General features: G+C 42.6%; 1 protein-coding gene across 3 annotated transcripts in view; it reads left to right on the top strand.

Annotated features, from left to right (window-relative positions):
* Positions 1-20575, top strand: part of LOC132395764 (sphingomyelin phosphodiesterase 2-like) — a 62792-nt gene extending 42217 nt beyond the window's left edge. For all 3 annotated transcript variants that reach the window (XM_059972761.1, XM_059972763.1, XM_059972762.1), the window contains exons 9-11: positions 10239-10343; positions 10472-10628; positions 11846-20575. In XM_059972761.1, coding sequence (XP_059828744.1) covers positions 10239-10343; positions 10472-10628; positions 11846-12192 — 609 coding nt within the window. In that variant the 3' untranslated portion in view covers positions 12193-20575. The remainder of the gene's footprint in view (positions 1-10238; positions 10344-10471; positions 10629-11845) is intronic.
* The last annotated feature ends 253 nt before the right edge of the window (positions 20576-20828 follow it).

The raw sequence follows: 20828 nt of genomic DNA, 5'->3' as shown, positions 1-20828 counted from the left end.
AGTGGGAACATAAATTACAGGCCTGTTTAAATTATTCAAGGAAGTGACAAAACAAACTGATGAAGGTAGAGTAATGGATATGGTGTACAGTGGATTCTGGTTAATGGGCCATCAGTTAATCAGAACAGCCACTTAATTGAGACGGCTCTTAACAAAAACTAATGGAGAAAATATTGGGAATTTTTTTGATTTATTGAGACAATTGCTGCCTAATTAGGTCAGAAGACTGTTGTTAAAACAGTTTCTGACTATCGTCAGTCAGATACAGTTGTGTGGCTGTTAGACTCTACTCTGTGCTTAGAGCGAAATGGCATCAGTTGTGTGTGTTTGTGTTCGAAACACGTGATTTTTGACGCAAATACAGGGTGAGAAGTAAACTGTAGGACACTTGAACACTGTTTTGTTCATTGTGGTTTCAAGTATATAGGCTTGGAAATGCTAGAAATGGCCATCAGATATTACAGAACGAGCAGTTTTTAAGTAGTGTCAGTTGCGTGTGATTTGGGATGATTCAAAAAGCCGTGATTTTTGATCATTTTCTGTTCATTTCAACTTTATGCATGAAGGCAGTCCATCATTTGCACTGCACTTCTGCTCTAATTTTGTTCATTCACAGACAATCAAAATAATGCCGCAGCGATGAATTCTTAGGCTATAAGGCAAAAGAACAGAATTAGACCATTTGGTCCATTGAGTCTGCACCACCATTTCATCATGGCTGATATATTTCCCTCTCAGCCCCAATCTCCTGCCTTCTCCCCGTAACCTTTCATGGCCCTGACTAATCAAGAACCTGTTAACTTCTGCCTCAAATACACCCAATCACCTGGCCTCCAGAGCAGCACGTGTCAAAAAATTCCATAGATTCACCACCATCCGGTGAAAGAAATGGCACCTCAGCTCTGTTGGACATCCCTTTGGTGAGGCTGTACCCTGTGGTGTTAGGAAACATCCACTCTATCCAGGCTTCTCAACATTCAATAGATTTCAATGAGATTCCCCCCTCGTTCTTTTAAATTGCAGTAAGTACAACGAGTCATCAATTGCTCCTCATACAATAACCCTTTCATTCCCAGAATCGTTCTTGTGAACCTCCTTTGAACTCTCTCCAATGTCAGCTCACCCTTCCTTAAATAAGGAGGCTGAAACAGCTCACAATACTCTGAGTGAGGGCTCTTTACTGCCTTTTAAGCCTCAGCATTCCATCCTTGCTGTTATATTCTAGTCCCGTCAAAATGAATGCTAACATTGCATTTGCCTTCCTCACCACTGACTCAACCTGCAAATTTACCTTGAGGGAATCCTGCATGAGGATTCCTAAGTCCCTTCTGTTGTTACCTTTTAGGAACTAATAAACAGTTTTTTAGTATTCCAATAGTATTCGTAGTGTTCTACTTTGTTCTGTATTTTATTTAAATGAGTAATTTGTTACTCGGTTAAATGATAATTTGTCTTTGTTATGTTTGCATGAAATTTCGGCTATTTGGGGCAGCTGCATAATTGGGCCAAAATGTACTGGTCCTGATGTGTCCCAATTAACCAGAATCCACTGCATATGGATTTGAGTAAGACATTTGACAAGGTTCCTCATGTTAGGCTCATTCAGAATGTGATTCAGCAAAATTTGGCTGTACCTACAGGTGGCCCCTGTATTTCGAATGTTCTCTTTGCGACAGCTCGCTGTTATGAAAGACCTGTTTATTACCTGTTAGTACCTGTTTTTGCTAACCAAAGAGGATTTTCACTTTTACAAGAAAAGACGCCTGCTTTATACGTGTGTTTACCCCGAGAAAGACTACAATGACTGTGAAGCCTTGTGCGGGCAGTTGTTTGCACATGCATGTACGTGCGTATGTGTGTATGTGCATACGCATGTACGTACGTCTGCATGAACGTGTGTAGGCGACATGCCGATTTTTGTTTCTCTCCAAATTGATTTTGGTTTGCTGTATTCCCAAGTTTGATAAGTACGTACATTTCTACTTTATATAGGCTGTATATTTATCATATCATATTCCTGTTTTTACTATATGTTAGTGTTATTTTAGGTTTTATGTGTTACTTGGTTTGATTTGGTAGGCTATTTTTTGGGTCTGGGAACTCTCAAAATTTTTTCCCATATAAATTAATGGTAATTGCTTCTTCGCTTTATGACATTTCGGCTTACAAACTGTTTCATAGGAATGCTCTACCTTCGAATAGCGGGGAAAACCTGTATTCAGAATTGACTTGCCCACAGGAGTCAGAGAGTGATCAGGTACATGAAGCATATTCTGCCTGTAGGTGGGCTGGCAGGTGGTATTTTGCAAGGATCTGTTGTGGATCCCCTGCTCTCTGATTTTTTTTTATAAGGAAATGGAAGTCACAGGTGGCACAAAGGCTGGTGGTGCTGTGGATCGAGTAAATGGCTACATCTGGACATCGACAGGATGTCGAGTTGGGCTTTGAAGTGGCAGATGGAGTTCAGTTTGGGGAAGTGGAAAGTGATCATTTTGGAAGGACAAATTAAAAGGCAGAGTACATAATGACAGGATTTCTAAATTTGGAGAAACAGAGAGATCTTGGGGGCTACGTCCATTAGGTTATGCTTTGTAACTCCAAAACATAGAACTAATTGGGGGGCAGGAGAAAACACAGAACCGGGGATAATTTTGTAGATTTCATTCTTTCTTTTAGTGAGGCACGCACATATGATCTGGTGGCGTAAAGACGTATGCCATTCACGTACTTTTGCATATAACTCGTATGTAAATAATGAAGAATATTTAAACAATATATTTACAATAAAATGTGGCTGTAAAACAGTCTCAGATTCTGGGATCTCCTCCGTGGTGGTTATAGTTGTCATCCCTGGGACTGCAGGAAGTAGTTCTAACAGCTCTGGACACCCCTCTTTAACAATTGACTCTGTTCTCCCCGACTGATCAAAATGTGTCATCTCCAGATGACATCAGACGCAATCTCCACTTGTGTAGGAGAGTGGACCAGTTCTGTCCTTAATCTTTCCAAGTACCCACTTTCGATCATCTCTCTAGTCTTTGGTCAGGACTGCTTGTCTAGGAGTGAAACATTCAACATCCCTGTTTAAGGAACCATTAATTTGTCTCAGCTATTTGCTGCATACTCCTTATGAGGTTGGGATTAATAAGAACATAAGAAATAGGAGCAGGATTAGGCCATCCAGCCCATTGAGCCTGTCCCGCCATTCAATGGGGTAAGTCCATAAACTCAGCTCCATCTACCTGCCTTTTCCCCATAACCCTTAATTTTCTTACTATGTAAAAACCTATCTAACTGTAAGTTAAATATATTTAGTGAGGAAGCCTCAAATGCTTCTCTGGGCAGAGAATTCCACAGATTCACCACTCACTGGGAAAAACAGTTTCTCCCCATCTCCGTCCTAAATCTTCTCCCCTGAATCTTGAGGCAATGTCCCCTAGTTCTAGTCTCACCTACCAGTGGAAACAACTTTCCTACTATCTTATCTATCCCTTTCAAAATTTTCTATGTTTCTATAAGATCCCCTCTCATTCTTCTGAACTCCAGAGAGTGTAGTCCCAGGCAACTTAATCTCTCCTCATAAGTTAACCCCTTCATCTCTGGAATCAACCTGGTGAACCTCCTCTGCACTGCCTCCAAAGCCAGTGTATCCTTCCTCAAGTATAGAGACCAGAACTGCACACAGTACTCCATGTGCGGACTCACCAGTACTCTGTATAGTTGCAGCATGACCTCCCTGCTCTTGAATTCAATCCCTCTAGCAATGAAGGCCAACATTCCATTTGCCTTCTTAATAACCTGTTGTACCTTCAAGCCAACTTTTTGCGATTCATGAACGAACACTCACAAGTCCCTCTGCACAACAGCATGCTGCAATCTTTCACTATTTAAATAATAATCTGCTCTTATTCCTTCCAAAGTGGATGATCTCACATTTACAAACATTGTATTCCATCTGCCAGACCTTGGCCCACTCACTTAACCTATCTATATCCCTCTGCAGACTCTCCACATCCTCTCTACAATTTGCTTTTCCACTCAGTTTAGTGTCATCAGCAAAGTTTGCTACACTACACTCAGTCCCCTCTTCCAAATCATCAATGTAAATGGTAAACAGCTGCAGGCCCAGAACCGACCCCTGTGGCACCCCACTCACCACCGACTGCCAACCAGAGAAACACCCATTTATACCAACTCTCTGCCTTCTATTGGTTAACCAATCCACTATCCATGCATACACTTCCTCTGACTCCATGCATCTGTATCTTATGTCTCCTTATCGAATGCCTTCTGAAAATCCAAGTATACGACATCCACCTGTTCCCCTCTATCCACTGCACTCATTATGTCCTCAAAGAACTCCAGTAAGTTTGTCAAACAGGACCTGCCCTTTCTGAATCCATGCTGTGTCTGCCTAATGGAACCACTCCTTTCTAAATGTTTCGCTATTTCTTCCTTAATGACAGCTTCAAGCATTTTTCCGACTATAGCTGTTAAGCTAATTGACCTATAGTTGTCCATCTTTTGCCTACATCCTTTTTTAAAAAGTGGTGTAACATTTGCTGTCTTCCAATCTGCCAGGACCTGCCCAGAGTCTAGAGAGTTTTGATATATGATTCCCAACGCGTCTACTATAACCTCCGCCAATTCCTTCAGCACCCTGGGATGCATCCCATCAGGACCAGGGGACTTATCTACCTTCAGGCCCTCTAGTTTGCTCATCACTATCTCTTTAGTGGCAGTGATCTTATCAAGGTCCTCACCTCCCATTTCATCCATAACATCTTTCTTTGGCCTATTAGACATGTCGTCCACCATGAAGACCGACGCAAAATAGTCGTTCAATGCCTCAGCCATTTCCTTATCACCCAATATCAATTTCCCCTTCTTGTCTTCCAAGGGACCTATGTTGACTTTAGCCACCCTCTTCCTCTTTATATATATATATAAACTTTTGCTATCTGTTTTTATATTTTGTGCCAATTTCTTTTAATACTCTATCTTCCCTTTCCTTATTTCCTGTTTAGTTGTTCTCTGTTGCTTTTTAAAGTTTTCCCATTCCTCCAGTCTCCCAATACTCTTTGCAACTTTGTACACATGAGCTTTTAATTTGAGGAGATCCAAATGTGAGCATAAGGGATGACCCAGGAACGGCATTGCTGGTGACTTGGTTGTGGGGTGTGCAGGTTGGAAGTTGGCAAGCATCTGATTCAGTGTTAGTGTAGTATGTTCTGCTGACATTGCTCGCAGCACATTCTTTAGTCTCTAGACAAACCTTTGTGAGTGTTTATGGTGAGAAACACTTTGGACTCCTCTTCCATTTCCAACTGTAGGTAGGCCTCAGATAAATCCACTTTGCTGAAGTGTTTTCCTCCAGAAATGTTTGCAAAGATATCCTCTATCCTGGGCAGAGGGTATTGACCTACTTTCAGTACTGGGTTAATGGTGACCTTAAAATCACCACAGATCCTGACAGACCCATTCTTCTTGGCTACTGGGAGCACTGGTGTTGCTGGTAGTCTCCACTCTACCTTGTAAAGAATTCTTTCAGCCTCCTTAGGTCTAACTCAGTGACTACCTGGTATGAGGAACCAGACGGATTTGTAAACTTGGGTGTGGTATTTTCATTTAGCACTGTTTTACCCTTGATATGTTTAAGTTCAAGATCCACAAGATATTATTGCAATGCTGTAAACTGGTTAGACCACACTTAGAGTCTTGTCTAAGTGTCTGAGCTCTGGTCACCTCATTGTAGGAAGGACGTAGGAGCTATACAGAGAGTGCCATTGCCTTCTTCTGGGCAGTGTCTTTACAAGACGGGTGACCCCAGCCATTATCAATTCTCTTCAGAGACTATCTGCCTGGTATCAGTGGTCGCATAACCAGGACTTGTGATCTGCACCGGCTGCTCATACGACCATCCACCACCTGATCCCGTGGCTTCACGTGACCCTGATCAGGGGGGCTAAGCAGGTACCATACCTTGGCCAAGGGTGACCTGCAATCTAGCAGAGGGAAGGAGCGCCTTACACCTCCTTCATTAGAGACGTATCTCCACCCCACCTCCCAGGGTTCATTAACCCATGAGAATTAGAAGCATAGAAATGTAAAAAACCTACAGCACAAAGCATGCCCTTCGGCCCACAGAGCTGTGCCAAACATGTCCTTACCTTAGAACTACCTAGGCTTACCCATAGCCCTCTATTTTTCTAAGCTCCTTGTACCTATCCAGGATTCTCTTAAAAGGCCCTATCGTATCCGCCTCCACCACCATTGTCGGCAGCCCATTCCACACACTCGCCCCCTCTGAGTAAAAAGCTTATCCCTGACATCTCTTCTGTACCCACTCCCAAGCACCTTAAAACTATGCCCTCTTGTGGCAGCCATTTCAGCCCTGGGAAAAAGCCTCTGACTGTCCACACAATCAGTGCCTCTCATTATCTTGTACACCTCTTATCAGGTTACCTTTCATCCTCCCTTACTCCAAGGAGAAAAGGCTGAGTTCACTCAACCTATTCTCATAAGAGTAAATCCAAAATGGCAGCACGACAAAGCTTGCAGCAGCCACCCTGGAGCTGATTATCTGTTATTTGTGAAGCGGAGTGCTGTGCACAATCATAATCGGATGAAAAACGGACGTGGGAGCACGGAGGAACATATAGAAATCTCCAGCAAGACCTTCTTTGTTGCTGCTGTGAGGTATGGGTCTCTGCTGGAAAGAACAGGCTCCCAGTCCTCGGGGTCGCGTTGCTCAGAGAAGCTGTGCCGGAGGGGATGGTCGGAGGCTCGGAGGTTTGACGGACTTGGAGTCCGCTGCGGTCAGGTTGCTTTCACTGTGTGCTGCATCTGCGAGGCTGGGCTCGACAGAGCTTTCATTGTGTGCTGCGTCTGCAAGGCTGAGTCGGGCGGCGCCATGGAAGTCCATAGCAGGGGTATTCCCTTCTGCTGCCTGCGTGGGGTGGCGAGTCTGTCGGGACCCTAGGGACTTATGGAAACTGTGTGGTGGTTTCTTTTGAACTTATAGTCTTTTAACATCTTTGGACTATTTTTATTGTGCCCATGGTCTGTTTTTTTTTAATCAATTATGCTATTGTTTGCACTGTTGTAACTATGTGGTTTTGTGCAGGTCTTATAGCTTTAGTTTTTGGTCTTGTTTTGTCTGCTGGATTTGGAGCTCCTTTCTGGGTAATGTGCTAAGATGGTAGCGCGATATTAATACGCAGCAGCCTCTCCAGACTGTGGATTGGGGATTGCCAAGCGTTATGTGGATTTTCTGGTGTAGTCTGTTTTGTCGTGTGCTTTTGTGATATCATTCCGGAGGAATGTTGTCTCATTTTTTTTAACTGCATTGCATTTGTGGTTTCTAAAGGACAATAATCTGAATCTGAATAAAGTATGCTCCCCAATCCAGGCAACATCCTTGTAAGTCTCCTCTGCACCCTTTCTATGGTTTCCATGTTTTTCCTGTAGTGGGGTGACCAAAACTGAGCACAGTACTCCCAAGTGGGGTCTGACGAGGGTTCTATATAGCTGCAACATTACCTCTCAACTCCTAAACTCAATTGTACGATTGATGAAGGCTAATGCACCGTATGCCTTCTTAACTACATAGTCAACCTGCGTGGCAGCTTTAAGTGTCCTATAGACTCTGACCCCAAGATCCCTCTGATGTTCCACACTGCCAAGCTGCCAAGAGTTTTACCATTAATACTATATTCTGCCATCATATTTGACCTACCAAAATGAACCACCTCACTTATCTGGGTTGACCTCCATCTGCTACTTCTCAGCCTAGTTTTGCATCCTATCAATGTCCCGTTGTAACCTCTGACAGCCCTCCACACTATCCACAACACCCCAACCTTTGTGTCATCAGCAAACTTACTAACCCATCCCTCCACTTCCTCATCCAGGTCATTTATAAAAATCACGAAGAGTAGGAGTCCCAGAACAGATCCCTGAGACACACCACTGGTCACCGACCTCCATGCAGAATATGACCCGTTTACAACCACTCTTTGCCTTCTGTGGGCAAGCCAGTTCTGGATCCACAAAGCAATGTCCCCTTGGATTCCATGTCTCCTTACTTTCTCAATAAGCCTTGCGTGGGGTACCTTGTCAAATGCCTTGCTGAAATCCATATACACTACATCTACAACTCCGTAGACAATTCCTCCATGATTTCCTCCTTTTCTGCCGCAGCGACACTATCTCTGATCGACAGTGCCACACCCCCACCTCTTTTGCCTCCCTCCCTGTCCTTTCTGAAACATCTAAAACCCGGCACTTGAAGTAGCCATTCCTGTCCCTTTAGCATCCAAGTCTCTGTAATGGCCACAACATCATAGCTTCAAGTGCTGATCCACGCTCTAAGCTCATCTGCTTTGTTCATAATACTCCTCGCATTAAAATAGACACATCTCAAACCATCGATCTGAGTGCGTACCTTCTCTATCACCTGCCTATCCTAGCTTAGCTTGGAGAGGCTTTCTCTATTTGTGAGCCAACTGCCTCTTCCTCCGTCACTTCAGTTCAGTTCCCACCCCCCAGCAATTCTAGTTTAAACTGTCCCCAGTAGCCTTAGCAAACCTCCCCACCAGGATATTGGTCCCCCTGGGATTCAAGTGCAACCTGTCCTTTTTGTACAGGTCACACCTGCTCCAAAAGAGGTCTCAATGATCCAGAAATCTAAATCCCTGTCCCTTGCTCCAATCCCTCAGCCACGCATTTATCCTCCACTTCATTCTATTTCTATTCTCACTGTCGCGTGGTCCGAGATTACTACCTTTGAGGTCCTGCTTCTCAACTTCCTTCCTAACTCCCTGTAGTCTGTTTTCAGGACCTTCTCCCTTTTCCTGCCTATGTCATTGGTTCCAATATGTTGGACAACTTCTGGCTGTTCTCTTTCCCACTTCAAGATATCGTGGATGCGATCAGAAACATCCTGGACCTTGGTGTCCTGGGAGGCAAACTACTATTCACGTTTCTTTCCTGCATGCACAGAATCACCTGTCTGACCCCCTAACTATAGAGTCCCCTATCACTGCTGCCATCCTCTTCCTTTCCCTACCCTCCTGAGCCACAGGGCTGGACGCTGTGCCAGAGGCATGGCCACTGTTGCTTCCCCCAGGTAGACTGTCCCCCCCCTCCCAACAGTACTCAAACAGGAGTACTTATTGTTAAGGGGGACCATCACTGGGGTACTCTCTAGCATCTGCCTCTTGCCCTTCCGTCTCCTGACTATTACCCACTTATCTGCCTCCCCAGGCCCCAGAGTGACTACCTGCCTATAGCTCCTCTCTATCACCTCCTCACTCTCCCTGACCAGAAGAAGGTCATCGGGCTGCAGCTCAACGCACCTGGTACAGATGTGGCCATCCGGGAGGCTGGGAGTTTCTAGGACCTCCCACATCTGACTCCGAGCACAGAAAACCGGCCTCACACACATACTTACTGTCTGTATTCTAAACAGATAACCTACCTCGCCTCAGCCCTTTATCAGAGAAGCCTTCCTACTCTGTCTCCCTCTACTCTGACACCCACTGTATAAATCTGTCGTCTTTTTAAACTCTTCTTGCCGTTCTCACTGACTGACCTCCATGCACTTGCAGTCGTGCCTCGTTCAAACCGCTCAAGAAATAATAGATTTCTATTTATTTGTTGCAATTTAACATTTGCAGTTATACCCATCCTTAATTTTCCACGCAGCTCCCTCTGATCCTGCATCATCGAGCTGTTTTCCAGTATTTTGAAGTTAATTGGCTTTCGTCAGACATTTGGCCGCAAGAGGCGTCACTCTGTTTTATTCAACAGCACGACGACTGTAATTGGGAGCAATTTGACTGGAATGTGGTGCAAAGGAGAAAGTCAGATCAGCTGTGAGGAATGGTGGGTGGGGCCATTTAGCCCATTCTCTCATACTAGTTCAGAGAGCAATTCCATCTCCTTCTATTCTCTCTAACAGGCTGATTCTCTACACCCACCAATGCATAGCTTATTAACCAAACTGTTTTTTTTTGTGTTATTTATTTAATTGGGTTCTCTTTATCTAGTTTTAGGACTTGCTTGAAGATCTGATTACATTTTAGATCATATTTATGCAGAAACAGAGAAAATTCTACAAGATTCACAAGCTTTCTAGCTCCACTGTGCACGAGTACGGCATGAAGGCTCTCCTGGGAGAGCGGTGCTGACGTGATGTTACTTGCATGGTGAGGAGTGTGCTGTGTTTCCCACAGGGCTCTGAGGGAGGATGCACCCTACAGACTCAGAACTGCTTTGCCTCAGTCGGTGACTCGCTCTCGTTCCCTTCGGGCATTCGCATCGACTACATCCTCTATAAGGTGAGGAATTTGATCCCATAGAACTATGAAAGTGAAATTGGGATGGGGGAGATGATTCGTGCTGGAGGAACCAGTTCAGAAATCAAAGGTGTAGAATAATTTCACAGCATGTCTTTGGCGTATCCTAGGGGTCAAAGGGATTCCCTGTGAAGTGTGAGCACCTGATGACCACAAGCGGCACGGCTCCTGGGAAGAACATTCCATATTCGGACCATGAAGCTGTGTGCGCCACACTGAGTGTCCAGAAAGATGGGGATGCTGTAACCGGGCTGGAGCATGAAGAGAGTAAGTAACTTCTTGCTACAGTGGGGCAAAGCATTCATTTCATATAGCTCCTTTCTGTTCTACGTTTTAACAGAGCTGTACAGAGATGCTATGCTCTTGACTCTGGGACTGTTGTCATTGTAAGTATTTATTATGACCATCTTTAAGGTGTACTCTGCGAGCATCATGCAAATGAGGAGTTTCATTGCCCCCCGGTGTATATGACAATAGATTAAACTGATCTAACTGAGCTGCGACTTGGTGGGAGTCAGGAGGTAGGGACTTGGTTGGAAGAGGAAACGCTGCTGTCAAGGGAGAGTCTAGATTCTCCATGGATCCCGTGGATAAAAGATGAAGTGTTATGGTGTAAAACAGGTTGGCAGCCCCATTGGAGAACAAGAGGGCTTGAATGTAAGATAGCTATTATCCAATCAAACAGGGAAACTTTATGTAATTAAAAGAGATGAGGAACTCAGGATATTCTGAAGTGTAACAAGATCCCACAAGCAGACGATCACTTGCATGAATCTACCCTGCTACAGTGAGAGGGCCTGTAGAGTCCAAAGCAAACTGCTGAAGCAGGGAGGTGGTACTGTTTTAGGAGCAGCAAACCTGAGGAATTGAGGGGTGACAGCTGCCAATCAGTACCAGATTAGATAACCAATCAAGCACCTCCACCCCATCTATTCTATTTTGATGGGGGTGGTCAATAGGAGATTGCATCTTCTCTCATTAGGCTCAAACACTACACAAGCACCTTGAAGGAATGTTGAAACAAACCTCACCCAAATAAAGAAGGTAAGTTTGATGACTGCCTTAGCTTAGCTGGCTTAACCAGTTTAGCAACTAACTGGCTTAGCAACATTGTAGTTTCAAGATCAGTTAGAGCATTTGTTCTGTGAAAGGGTCACAGGCCAGAAATGTTGACTCTCTTTCAGATGTTTCCTGGCTTGCTGAATTTTCCCAGTGTTTTCTGTTTTTCATTCAGATTTCCAACATCTACATTTTGTTTTAAATCCCTTTCTCAAACAACAGATAATGCCTTAGATAACCACCTCAACAGTGGTGGCTGCAAACCATGGGTCTTTGTTTTAACATTCTTAAAACTTGGCTTTTTAATCACCTTCCCTGCAGAAAGCACCCCAGCCTGCATGTTGTTATGAGCTCTTTTGTCCGCAGGGTTGTAAAGCACCTTTCCTTTGTATCTTTGACCCCAAACACTTTTGATCTTGTTTCAGAGACAAATCCACAGTTGGTGGACATTCTGAATGAAGTTCGGGGAGAAGTGAAAATTGGCATTCATGGGGCAGAGAAGATGCGCTACTCTTCAGGCAGAATGGCAGTTCTGGGATTGTTCTTGCTGCTAATTGAATGTATCATGGCGATTATACCCCTCGTCACCACCACAGCTGAGAACTCGTTCCCTAAGGTCTCCTTCTACATCCTGGGGATGGTGGCATTTGCTGTGACGCTGCTTGCCGGAATCCTGTACGTATTCCATACGATTGAGGTGAAGATGTTGCAAGGAGCAGAGGACCAAATGAGGAATACCATTCAGGCCCTGCAAGAGCAGCTGGGCCAGTGACGCAGGCCACACTGAATCTAAGACATGAATCAGATCTGACGTGCACAATCTATAGTCAGTGCAGCTCTGAATGAAGTTGCCTGATCTCAGTCCTGCATGTTAGACATCAGACTTCATATTGTCAAGTACACTCCAGGCAGCTGTTCAGTACCATGGATGTCGGAGTTCGGTTAAAGTTGTGTGCTTCATCATATTTGAAGCATGATCTTATTGCGCACATTTCCTGCTGTACTAACCTCATGGTCGCATATTTACTTTCCGCCTTCCCCAGTTGTACTTAACGTTGTCTGGCTAATCTTAGAGACTCTTCAACCTGGATGTCAGCTTTGCCCGACCCATTGTTGTTGGATAGGGTCACTCTGCAGGTGGAAGGCTTGGAGATCTGGTGGAAAAATCCCCCTTCTTCCTGCCAACCCTGAAGGCACGCTCTGAGACCTTTCACTCTCCTGAAACTGAGAACGTATCATCCCCCAACAAAAGTGTGTTCAGATCCCACCATGGCACTTTGAATATTTAAATTGTTGATATACAACAAGAATTTATGACCACAAAGATTTTGGGCTGTTTGGAGAGCATTCTGTCAGACAGGCCTGAATGCGGGTTCAATGACTGAGCAAGGTGGTTGACTCAATAGATGCCTGAAGTTATCTCGTAACCCACTTGGCTGTATGAAAGAGTGACAAAGGAATGGAATATTTGCCATCGTCTCAGGGAAGTGGGAGAGGGAAATAGATGGCTCCTGTGCCAGAGATGACCACATCTTGAAGAGAGCATCAAGAACTGAATGGCTAGATGTATGAAGTTAAGACCATTAGACATAGGAGCAGAATCAGGCCAATCGATCCATCAAGTGTGTTCCATCCCTCTCAACCTCATTCTCCAGCCTTCTCCCTGTAACCTTAAATGCTCTGACTAATCAAGAACCTATCATCCTTTGCTTTAAATACACCTGATGACTTGGCCTCCATGGCTGTCTGTAGCAATGAATTCCACAGATTCACCACCCTCTGGCTGAAGAAATCTGAAATCTGACTTCACCAGGCATCCCTACTGAGGCTGTGCTCTCTGGTCCTAGACCACACCCCCCCCCCCCACCCACTATAGGGAACATCCTCCACATGTCCATTCCATCTAGGCCTTTCAACATGTAATAGGTTTCAATGAGATGCCCCCCCATTCTTCTAAACTCCAGTGAATACAGACCCAGGGCCATCAGACACACCTCATATGTTAACCCTTTCATTCCCAGAATCATACTTGCGAACCACCTCTGGGCCCTCTCCATTACCAGCGTATCTTTTCTTAGATAAAGATCCTAAACTGTTCACAATTCTCTGAAGCGTGGTCTGGCTATTGCTTTATGAAGCTTCAGCATTACATTCTTGCTTTCATATTTAGTCCTCTCAAAATGAATGCCTACATCCCATTTACCTTTTTTAACTCCACCTGTAAGTTAAGACCATAAAACTAAGGTATAGGAGCAGAATTAGGCCGTTTAGCCCATTTGAATCTGCTCCGCAATTTCCTCATGCCTGATCCATTTTCCTCTGTGCACCAATCTCCTGCCCTCTCCCCGTATCCCTTCATGAACTGACCGATCAAGAATCTATCAACCTCTGCCAGAAAGACTTGGCCTCCACAACTGCCCAGGGCAGTGAATTGCACAGGTTCCACCACTTCCTGGCTAAAGAACTTCCTTCTCATCTCCGTTCTAAATGGACGCTCCTCTATTGTGAGGCTATCCTCTGGTTTTCGACTTGCCCACAGTTGGAAAATTCCTCTCCACAACCATTCTATCAAGGCCTTTCAACATTCAGTAGGTTTCAATGAGGTCACTACTCATTCTTCTGAATTCTAGTGAGTGGAGACACATGGCCATCAAATGCTCCTCATATGACAAGCCTTTCAATCCTGGAATCATTTTCTAAATCTCATTAGGACCCTCTCCAATGTCAGCACATCCTTTCTTAGATAAGGGGCCCAAAACTGCTCACAATACCCTAAGTGAGGCTTCACCAGTGCTTTATAAAGCCTCAACATTACATCCTTGCTTTTATATTCTAGTCCTCTTGAAATGAATGTTAACATCACATTTGCCTTCCTCACCATGGACTCATCCTGCAAATTAACTTTTAGGGAATCCTGCACAGAGACTTCTAAGTCCCTTTGATCCTTATATTTTTGAATTTTCTCTCCATTTGGAAAATGGTTTGTTATTTTTTCTACCAATGTGCATGCCCATACGCTTCCTGATACACTTTCTTCTGTTGGTTTTTAAAAGCTTTCCTATCCTCCAGCTTCCTGCTAATTTTTTCTCTTTTGTATGTCCTTTTTTTAGCTTTTATGATGGCTTTGACTCCTTGTCAGCCTGCCTTTAGAATACTTCTTCCCCTTTAGGATATATCCTATCCTGCGCCTTCTGAATTGCTCCCTGAAATTCCAGTCATTGCTTCTCTGCCATCATCCCTGCTAGTGTTGCTTTCCAATCAATTTTGGCCAGCTCTTCTCTCATGCCTCTAATTCCCTTTACTCCACTGTAATATTGATACATTTGACTTTAGCTTCTCCTTCTCAATTCTCTCTAAATCTATCATATTGTGATCACTGGTTCCTAAGAGCTTATTTACCTTTAGCTCTCTAATCAATTCCTTCGGTGAATTAACCTGTAGGGAATCCTGTATGGGAATTGCCAGGTCCCTCTGATTTCTGAATTTTCTTCACATTTAGAAAATGACCTTTATTGTTTCTACCAAAGTGCATGGCCATACACTTCCCTACACTATATTCTATCTACCACTTACTTGCCCATTCTCCTAATCTGCCTAAATTCTACTGCAGACACCCTGTTTCCTCAACAGTAGTGTAACAGTAGTATTGCCCTTCCATCTGTCTATGCATCATCCACAAACCTGGCCACAAAGCCATCTGTATCACTGACATATTACATGGAAAGAAGTGGTCCCAAAACTGATCCCTGCAGAACACCAGCAGCCAGCCTTCCAACTGAAACGTGATTTTCTATTCTGAAATAAATATTAGGATGAATGAGTCACAACATTTATCCCATCTTTGGAGATGACAGGAAGAAATTTATACAAGATGTTTGTTTTTGCAGTTCAAGGGGTCTTCTCTGGTGATGTTCTAATTGGATGAAAACTAATAGCCCAATCCATCCTGGGTAAAACACATTTAAGGACCAAAGATCTCTTGATCTTACTTTCTCCGATGTATAATTTTTCACAATTATGGTCTATCCACCCAGCACTTAATCTCCAGTGGCCAGTAAATAACTTAAGATACTCACAATGGCTAAATCTGAAATATCTGATCCAAAATGTAATTGGTGGAAGCTAACAAAATTTCACTTTGAATCACAACCATGACCATTATAACTTTCAGGCTGGCTTCACTTAGACTGGGTTTGTTGAGGTCTGGTCTCAGTCTTCACTCACACTCTCGCTCAGATAATTTCACATCCTATTTTAAACTGTGGTCCCTGGTTTAGAGTTCACTGGGTATCTTTGGCATCTGTTCTACACGTCATCTAATATGGGAGGGAAGGAAATCTGCTTCCTACTTGAGCCTTCCGAGTCTTATATTGGCTACTTCTGAGCTCGTGTGTTTCAATTAGAACCACTGTTTAGTTTTGTTTAATGCACAATTTCCAGGCGCTTAAAGATCAGAAATATCTGTGATCATGTTATGGACATTTCAGATGTGGGATAATCAAATCTTCACCTCTCTGAACTTTTGCCAAATGTGACTTTGCACGTAGAGATAGAAATATAGAAATTGTGACAGGGACACAAGGTTTTTCATCCTTTCTAGTTATATTTTCTGGTCACAATTAAACAGGACAAAAGGAGTCAGTCTGATCATTTAAATAAGGAATTTGTATAAGGAAGGAATTTGTTGAGGTGTTTATGATAATATTGGAGATGGTAAGAAACTGAATCCAGAGTCCAGGGCAAAGGTGCATATTGTCAAAACCAGTGCTGGCCTTATTTAGAGTAATGTCAAAAAGCATATCTTCAATAAAAGCATGGAATCAAACTCCTTCCCACACTCAACTACATTTTGAACCAAAGTTTTGTTTTGTGGAATCTCTTTCCATTTAGGTAATCTGCTTCTAGTTATTCTTCAATTCCAATTTCACGATTTTCCCCATTATATTTCAGTGATCTGAATTTTGTTCATCCACTGGATCTGTCAAACTTAGTTCACTTCTCCACTTTGTGATCAAACTGTTTAGCAGCCCTATATTCAGCACCTTCACTCCAAAAACTGAGGCTGTCTGGTGCAAAAGTATTATCTATGTTTGCTACTTGTTTCCTGTTATCCACCTAAATGTATGTCTGCTACAATACGTTAGCTCCTGTACTTATAATCTTTCATTATACTACTGCGGAAAGGTCTCATCAAAGTACAACTCTAGCTGAAAGGAAAACATTAGTGGAGTCCAAGACCATTGTGCTCGTATTGTTCAACCAACAGCAATGTAAGATACATGAGACATGGACAGGCCTTGAAGAACTGCTTAGTGAACAAAAAAATAGCTGGTCTACTAAGAGCCCTTTAGTTATCTTATGGATTTTGACCTAACACTTTGTTACCCAGAGTTCCTTGACATGTAACACATGGGTTTGCTGCCAGGGTGAATGTTTCCTGTTGATTTAATCAAGTGACTTAATGTTTTTAAACACCACACTTCGAAGTTTGGCAATGATTGCCTTGAACTGCCATGCTTGCAGCACAAGTCTTTCTCACACCATTCCTAAGGGAGCAGATTCCATCTACTTCATCCCTGGTCAGTAATGTTAAATATACTGTATATTCATATTAGAATATTGTACCCTCAGTGACAACTTTATTAGCTGTCTCCTGTGCCTAATAAAGTGGCCATTGGGTGTATATTCATGGGTCTTCTGCTGCTGTAGCCCATCCACTTCAAGGTTTGAAGTGTTGTAAATTCAGCCGTGTTGTAATGTGGTTATTTGAGGTCTTGTTGACTTCCTGTCAGCTTGAACCCGCCTGGCCATTCACCTCTGACCTCTCTCATTAACAAGATGTTTTCACCCACAGATTCACCGCTCACTGGATGTTGTTTATCACACCAATCTTTGTAAACTCTACAGACAGCTGTCCTAACAGATCAGTTTCTGAGATACTCAAGCCACCCTATCTGGCACCAACATTCATTCCATGGTCAGAGTCACTTGGATCACATTTCTTCCCTATTCTGATGTTTGATCTGAACAACAACTGAATGTCCTGACCATGCCTCGAAGCTTTTAAGGATTGAATTGCTGCCACATGATTGGCTGATTAGATATTTGCGTTAACAAGCAGGTGTTTAGGTGTACATAATAAAATTCACTGGAATAAATTGCAAATGAAGAACATATCAAACTATTAGTTTATGCAATGCCTGTAAAAAGTATTCATCCCCCTCCCCAGGGGTTTTCATGTTTTATTGTTTCACAACGTTGAATTACAGTGGATTTAATTTGGCTTTTTTTTGACACTGACCAACAGAAAAAGGCTCTTTCGTGTCAAAGTGAAAATGGATTTCTACAAAATTATCTAAATTAATTACAAAAATAAAACACAAAATAATTGATTGTAGAAGTATTCAGCCCCTTTAATATGACACACCAAATTATCACTGGTGCAGCCAGTGGGTTTTAGGAGTCACATCATTGGTTAAGGTGTACTAGCTATATATAAACCTGTGTGCAGTCAAGGTGTTTCAATTGATTGTAGTAAAATACACTTGTGTATATATAAGGTCCAACTGCTGGTGAGTCAGTATCCTGGCAAAAACTACACCATGAAGACAAAAGAACACTCTAAGCAACTCTGTGAAAATGTTATTGAAAGCACAAGTCAGGAGACGGATACAAGAAAATTTCCAAGTCACTGAATATCCCTTGGAGTACAGTTAAGTCATGGAAAGAATATGGCACAGCTGTAAATCTGCCTAGAGCAGGCCATCCTCAAAAACTGAGTGACCGTACAAGAAGGGGATTAGTGAGGGAGGCCACTAAGCCACCTATGACGTCTCTGGAGGAGATACCAGCTTTAGTGGCTGAGATGAGTAGACTGCACATACAACTGTTGCCCAAGTGCTTCACAAGTCAGCTTTATGGGAGAGTGGCAAAGAGAAAGCCACTGTTAGGGGAAAAGATCTCACATGAAATATCATCTAGAGTTTGCCAGAAGCATGTGGGAGAGTGAAGTCAGCTGGAAAAAAGGTTCTATGGTCTGATGAAACCAAAATTGAACTCTTTGGCCATCAGACTAAACACTGCACATCATCAAAAACACACCATCCCTACCGTGAAGCACGGTGGTGGCTGCATCATGCTGTGGGGATGCCTCACTGGAGCAGATCCCATCAGGCTTGGGAAGATAGAGGGTGAAATGAATGCAGCAAAATACAGGGAAAACCTGATGCAGTCTGCAAGAGAACTGCGACTTGGGAGAAAATTAATTTTCCAGCAAGTCAATGACCCCAAGTATAAAGCCAAAGTTACACATGAATAGCTTAAAAACAACAAAGTTCATGTCCTGGAGAGGCCAAGTCAGAGCCCAGACCTCAATCCAATTGAGAATTTGTGGCTGGACTTGAAAAGGGCTGTTCACTCACAATCCCCATACAATCTGACAGAGCCTGAGTAGTTTTGTAAAGAAGAATGGGGGAAAATTGCAGTGTCCAGATGTACAAAGCTGATCGAGACCTACCCACACAGACTCAAGGCTGTAATTGCTGCTGAAGGTGCATCTATTGAATACTGACTTGAAAGAAATGAGTTATCATGCAATTAATTATTTTGTGTTTAATATGTAGTAAATTTAGACCAATTTGTAAAAAGTTGTTTTCACTTTGATACAAAAGTCTTTTTGTTGATCAGACAAGTCAAATTAAATCCACTGATGTTCAAAGTTATAAAACATGAAAACTTCCCAGTGGTGGGAAGTTGCTGCTGTAGGGAGACAATTTTTGGCAAGTTTTGGCTTCTTTTTCTGCACTATTACCTTTACTTTTGGAGCACTGGAACCCATACACATTATCCAATTGAGGGCTATCTTGCGTCATAAGCATTAGCCATATTGCAATGCAGAAGTCTTTGACAAATGGAAACGAATTTCAGTTGTCACCTGTGTATGTATAGAACAACGACGTAATTGTATTGAGTCGTGCATTGTGGATCTGTAATCTTTTTCTGTTGAAGACTTCACATTGGATCATGAGACCACTTCTACATTAAGCCACTTGAATGGTGGAAGAAGTGTTATTTACAGTATATGTACTTTATCCAAAGTGGGAAGTTATGAATACTTAAAACAATTGTTGAAAACATCAACAGGTATTATGGATATTGCTTCTCACAAATTAAGATCTGAGGAAACGTCCAATAACTAAAACTTGAACAGTGAAGTTGGTTTCTGCGAATAGTGTTTGCCCAACACAAAACAGGCTAAGAAAGCAGCTGCAGGATTACAGTCATGCAAGGTTGTAAACCATTAGATTAGCATGGGCATTGTCTGGCATACATTCCTGTGTGAGCCTTTCCTCCTGCAGGGAGAATCACTTTAATGTTCCATAATTGCTCTTTAGGGGCCTGATTCTCTGCTCTTTTTGAGGGATTTTTACAGGTGAACTTGTAATTTTTTCTTTGGCATGTAAAATAGACCAAGTTCAGGTAAAGGACCACGTATACAGTAATACATTCAGTGGGCTGATATTCATTTTGTATGTCTCTGTGGCATTAATACTTTCTGTAATTTACCCCACTAATGCTCTTCAACTTTGTACATTCCTAATTGCACCTTAAATACACATTCATTTTCAACAATAGTCATCTCTGGGCCATTGGAATAAAATTGCCTGTTCAGTATCAATCAGTCACAGTTTTAACAATAAATCCATTTTAATTGGGAGCTGGTTGAGTCTGACCAAAACTTTTTTTGTGTTGGGCAAATACCATCAACAAATCAAACCTTCCTTCTATCAGGTTTGGCATTCATTGAAAACGTCTGTGTGTCCTACAGTATTAAAAGGGAAGAACAAAGTACTTAGCTTAAACTGAACTTCCTAAAGAAACTCTCATCTCTTTAATGAATTGCACTGTATACTGTATTATTAAATTCACATGGAAACCCTTGTTCACAAATAAACACATTTTACAATTTAGCTACAATCCATAAATTCCTGTATGCTGCACTGTACCTTTAATTAAGAAATTGTTCCACTTGTAGATGCTTATTAATCTCAGGAATACCATTGTTTGAAAATTAATCATTCCTTTACCTGTTTTTTGATTTGCTGTAATAAAGATGTTCTGCAGCCTGCAAGGACATAATAAAGCTTTAAATCCAATCTTGTTTGTTTTCTTCGCACCTGTGAGATCAACTGGTTTAGGCCAAACAATGTCAAATTAGACTTAATTGGCAATGAATCACAAAGACTCACTTGCACTCTGAATTCAAGAAAAATGATCACTTTTCCTGACATATTGACTCTGCTAAGCTTGCCTGTAGTTTTCTGTACACTGTATAACAGCTGTGGCTCGCAAAATATTTAGCAGTGGAGGTATCCAAGAATACACGTATCGGAGGGATAGGGAGGTAGG

Source organism: Hypanus sabinus, chromosome 6 (assembly GCF_030144855.1).
Source record: "Hypanus sabinus isolate sHypSab1 chromosome 6, sHypSab1.hap1, whole genome shotgun sequence".
Lineage (NCBI taxonomy): Eukaryota > Metazoa > Chordata > Chondrichthyes > Myliobatiformes > Dasyatidae > Hypanus > Hypanus sabinus.
This window is presented reverse-complemented; position numbering and strand designations above follow the sequence as displayed.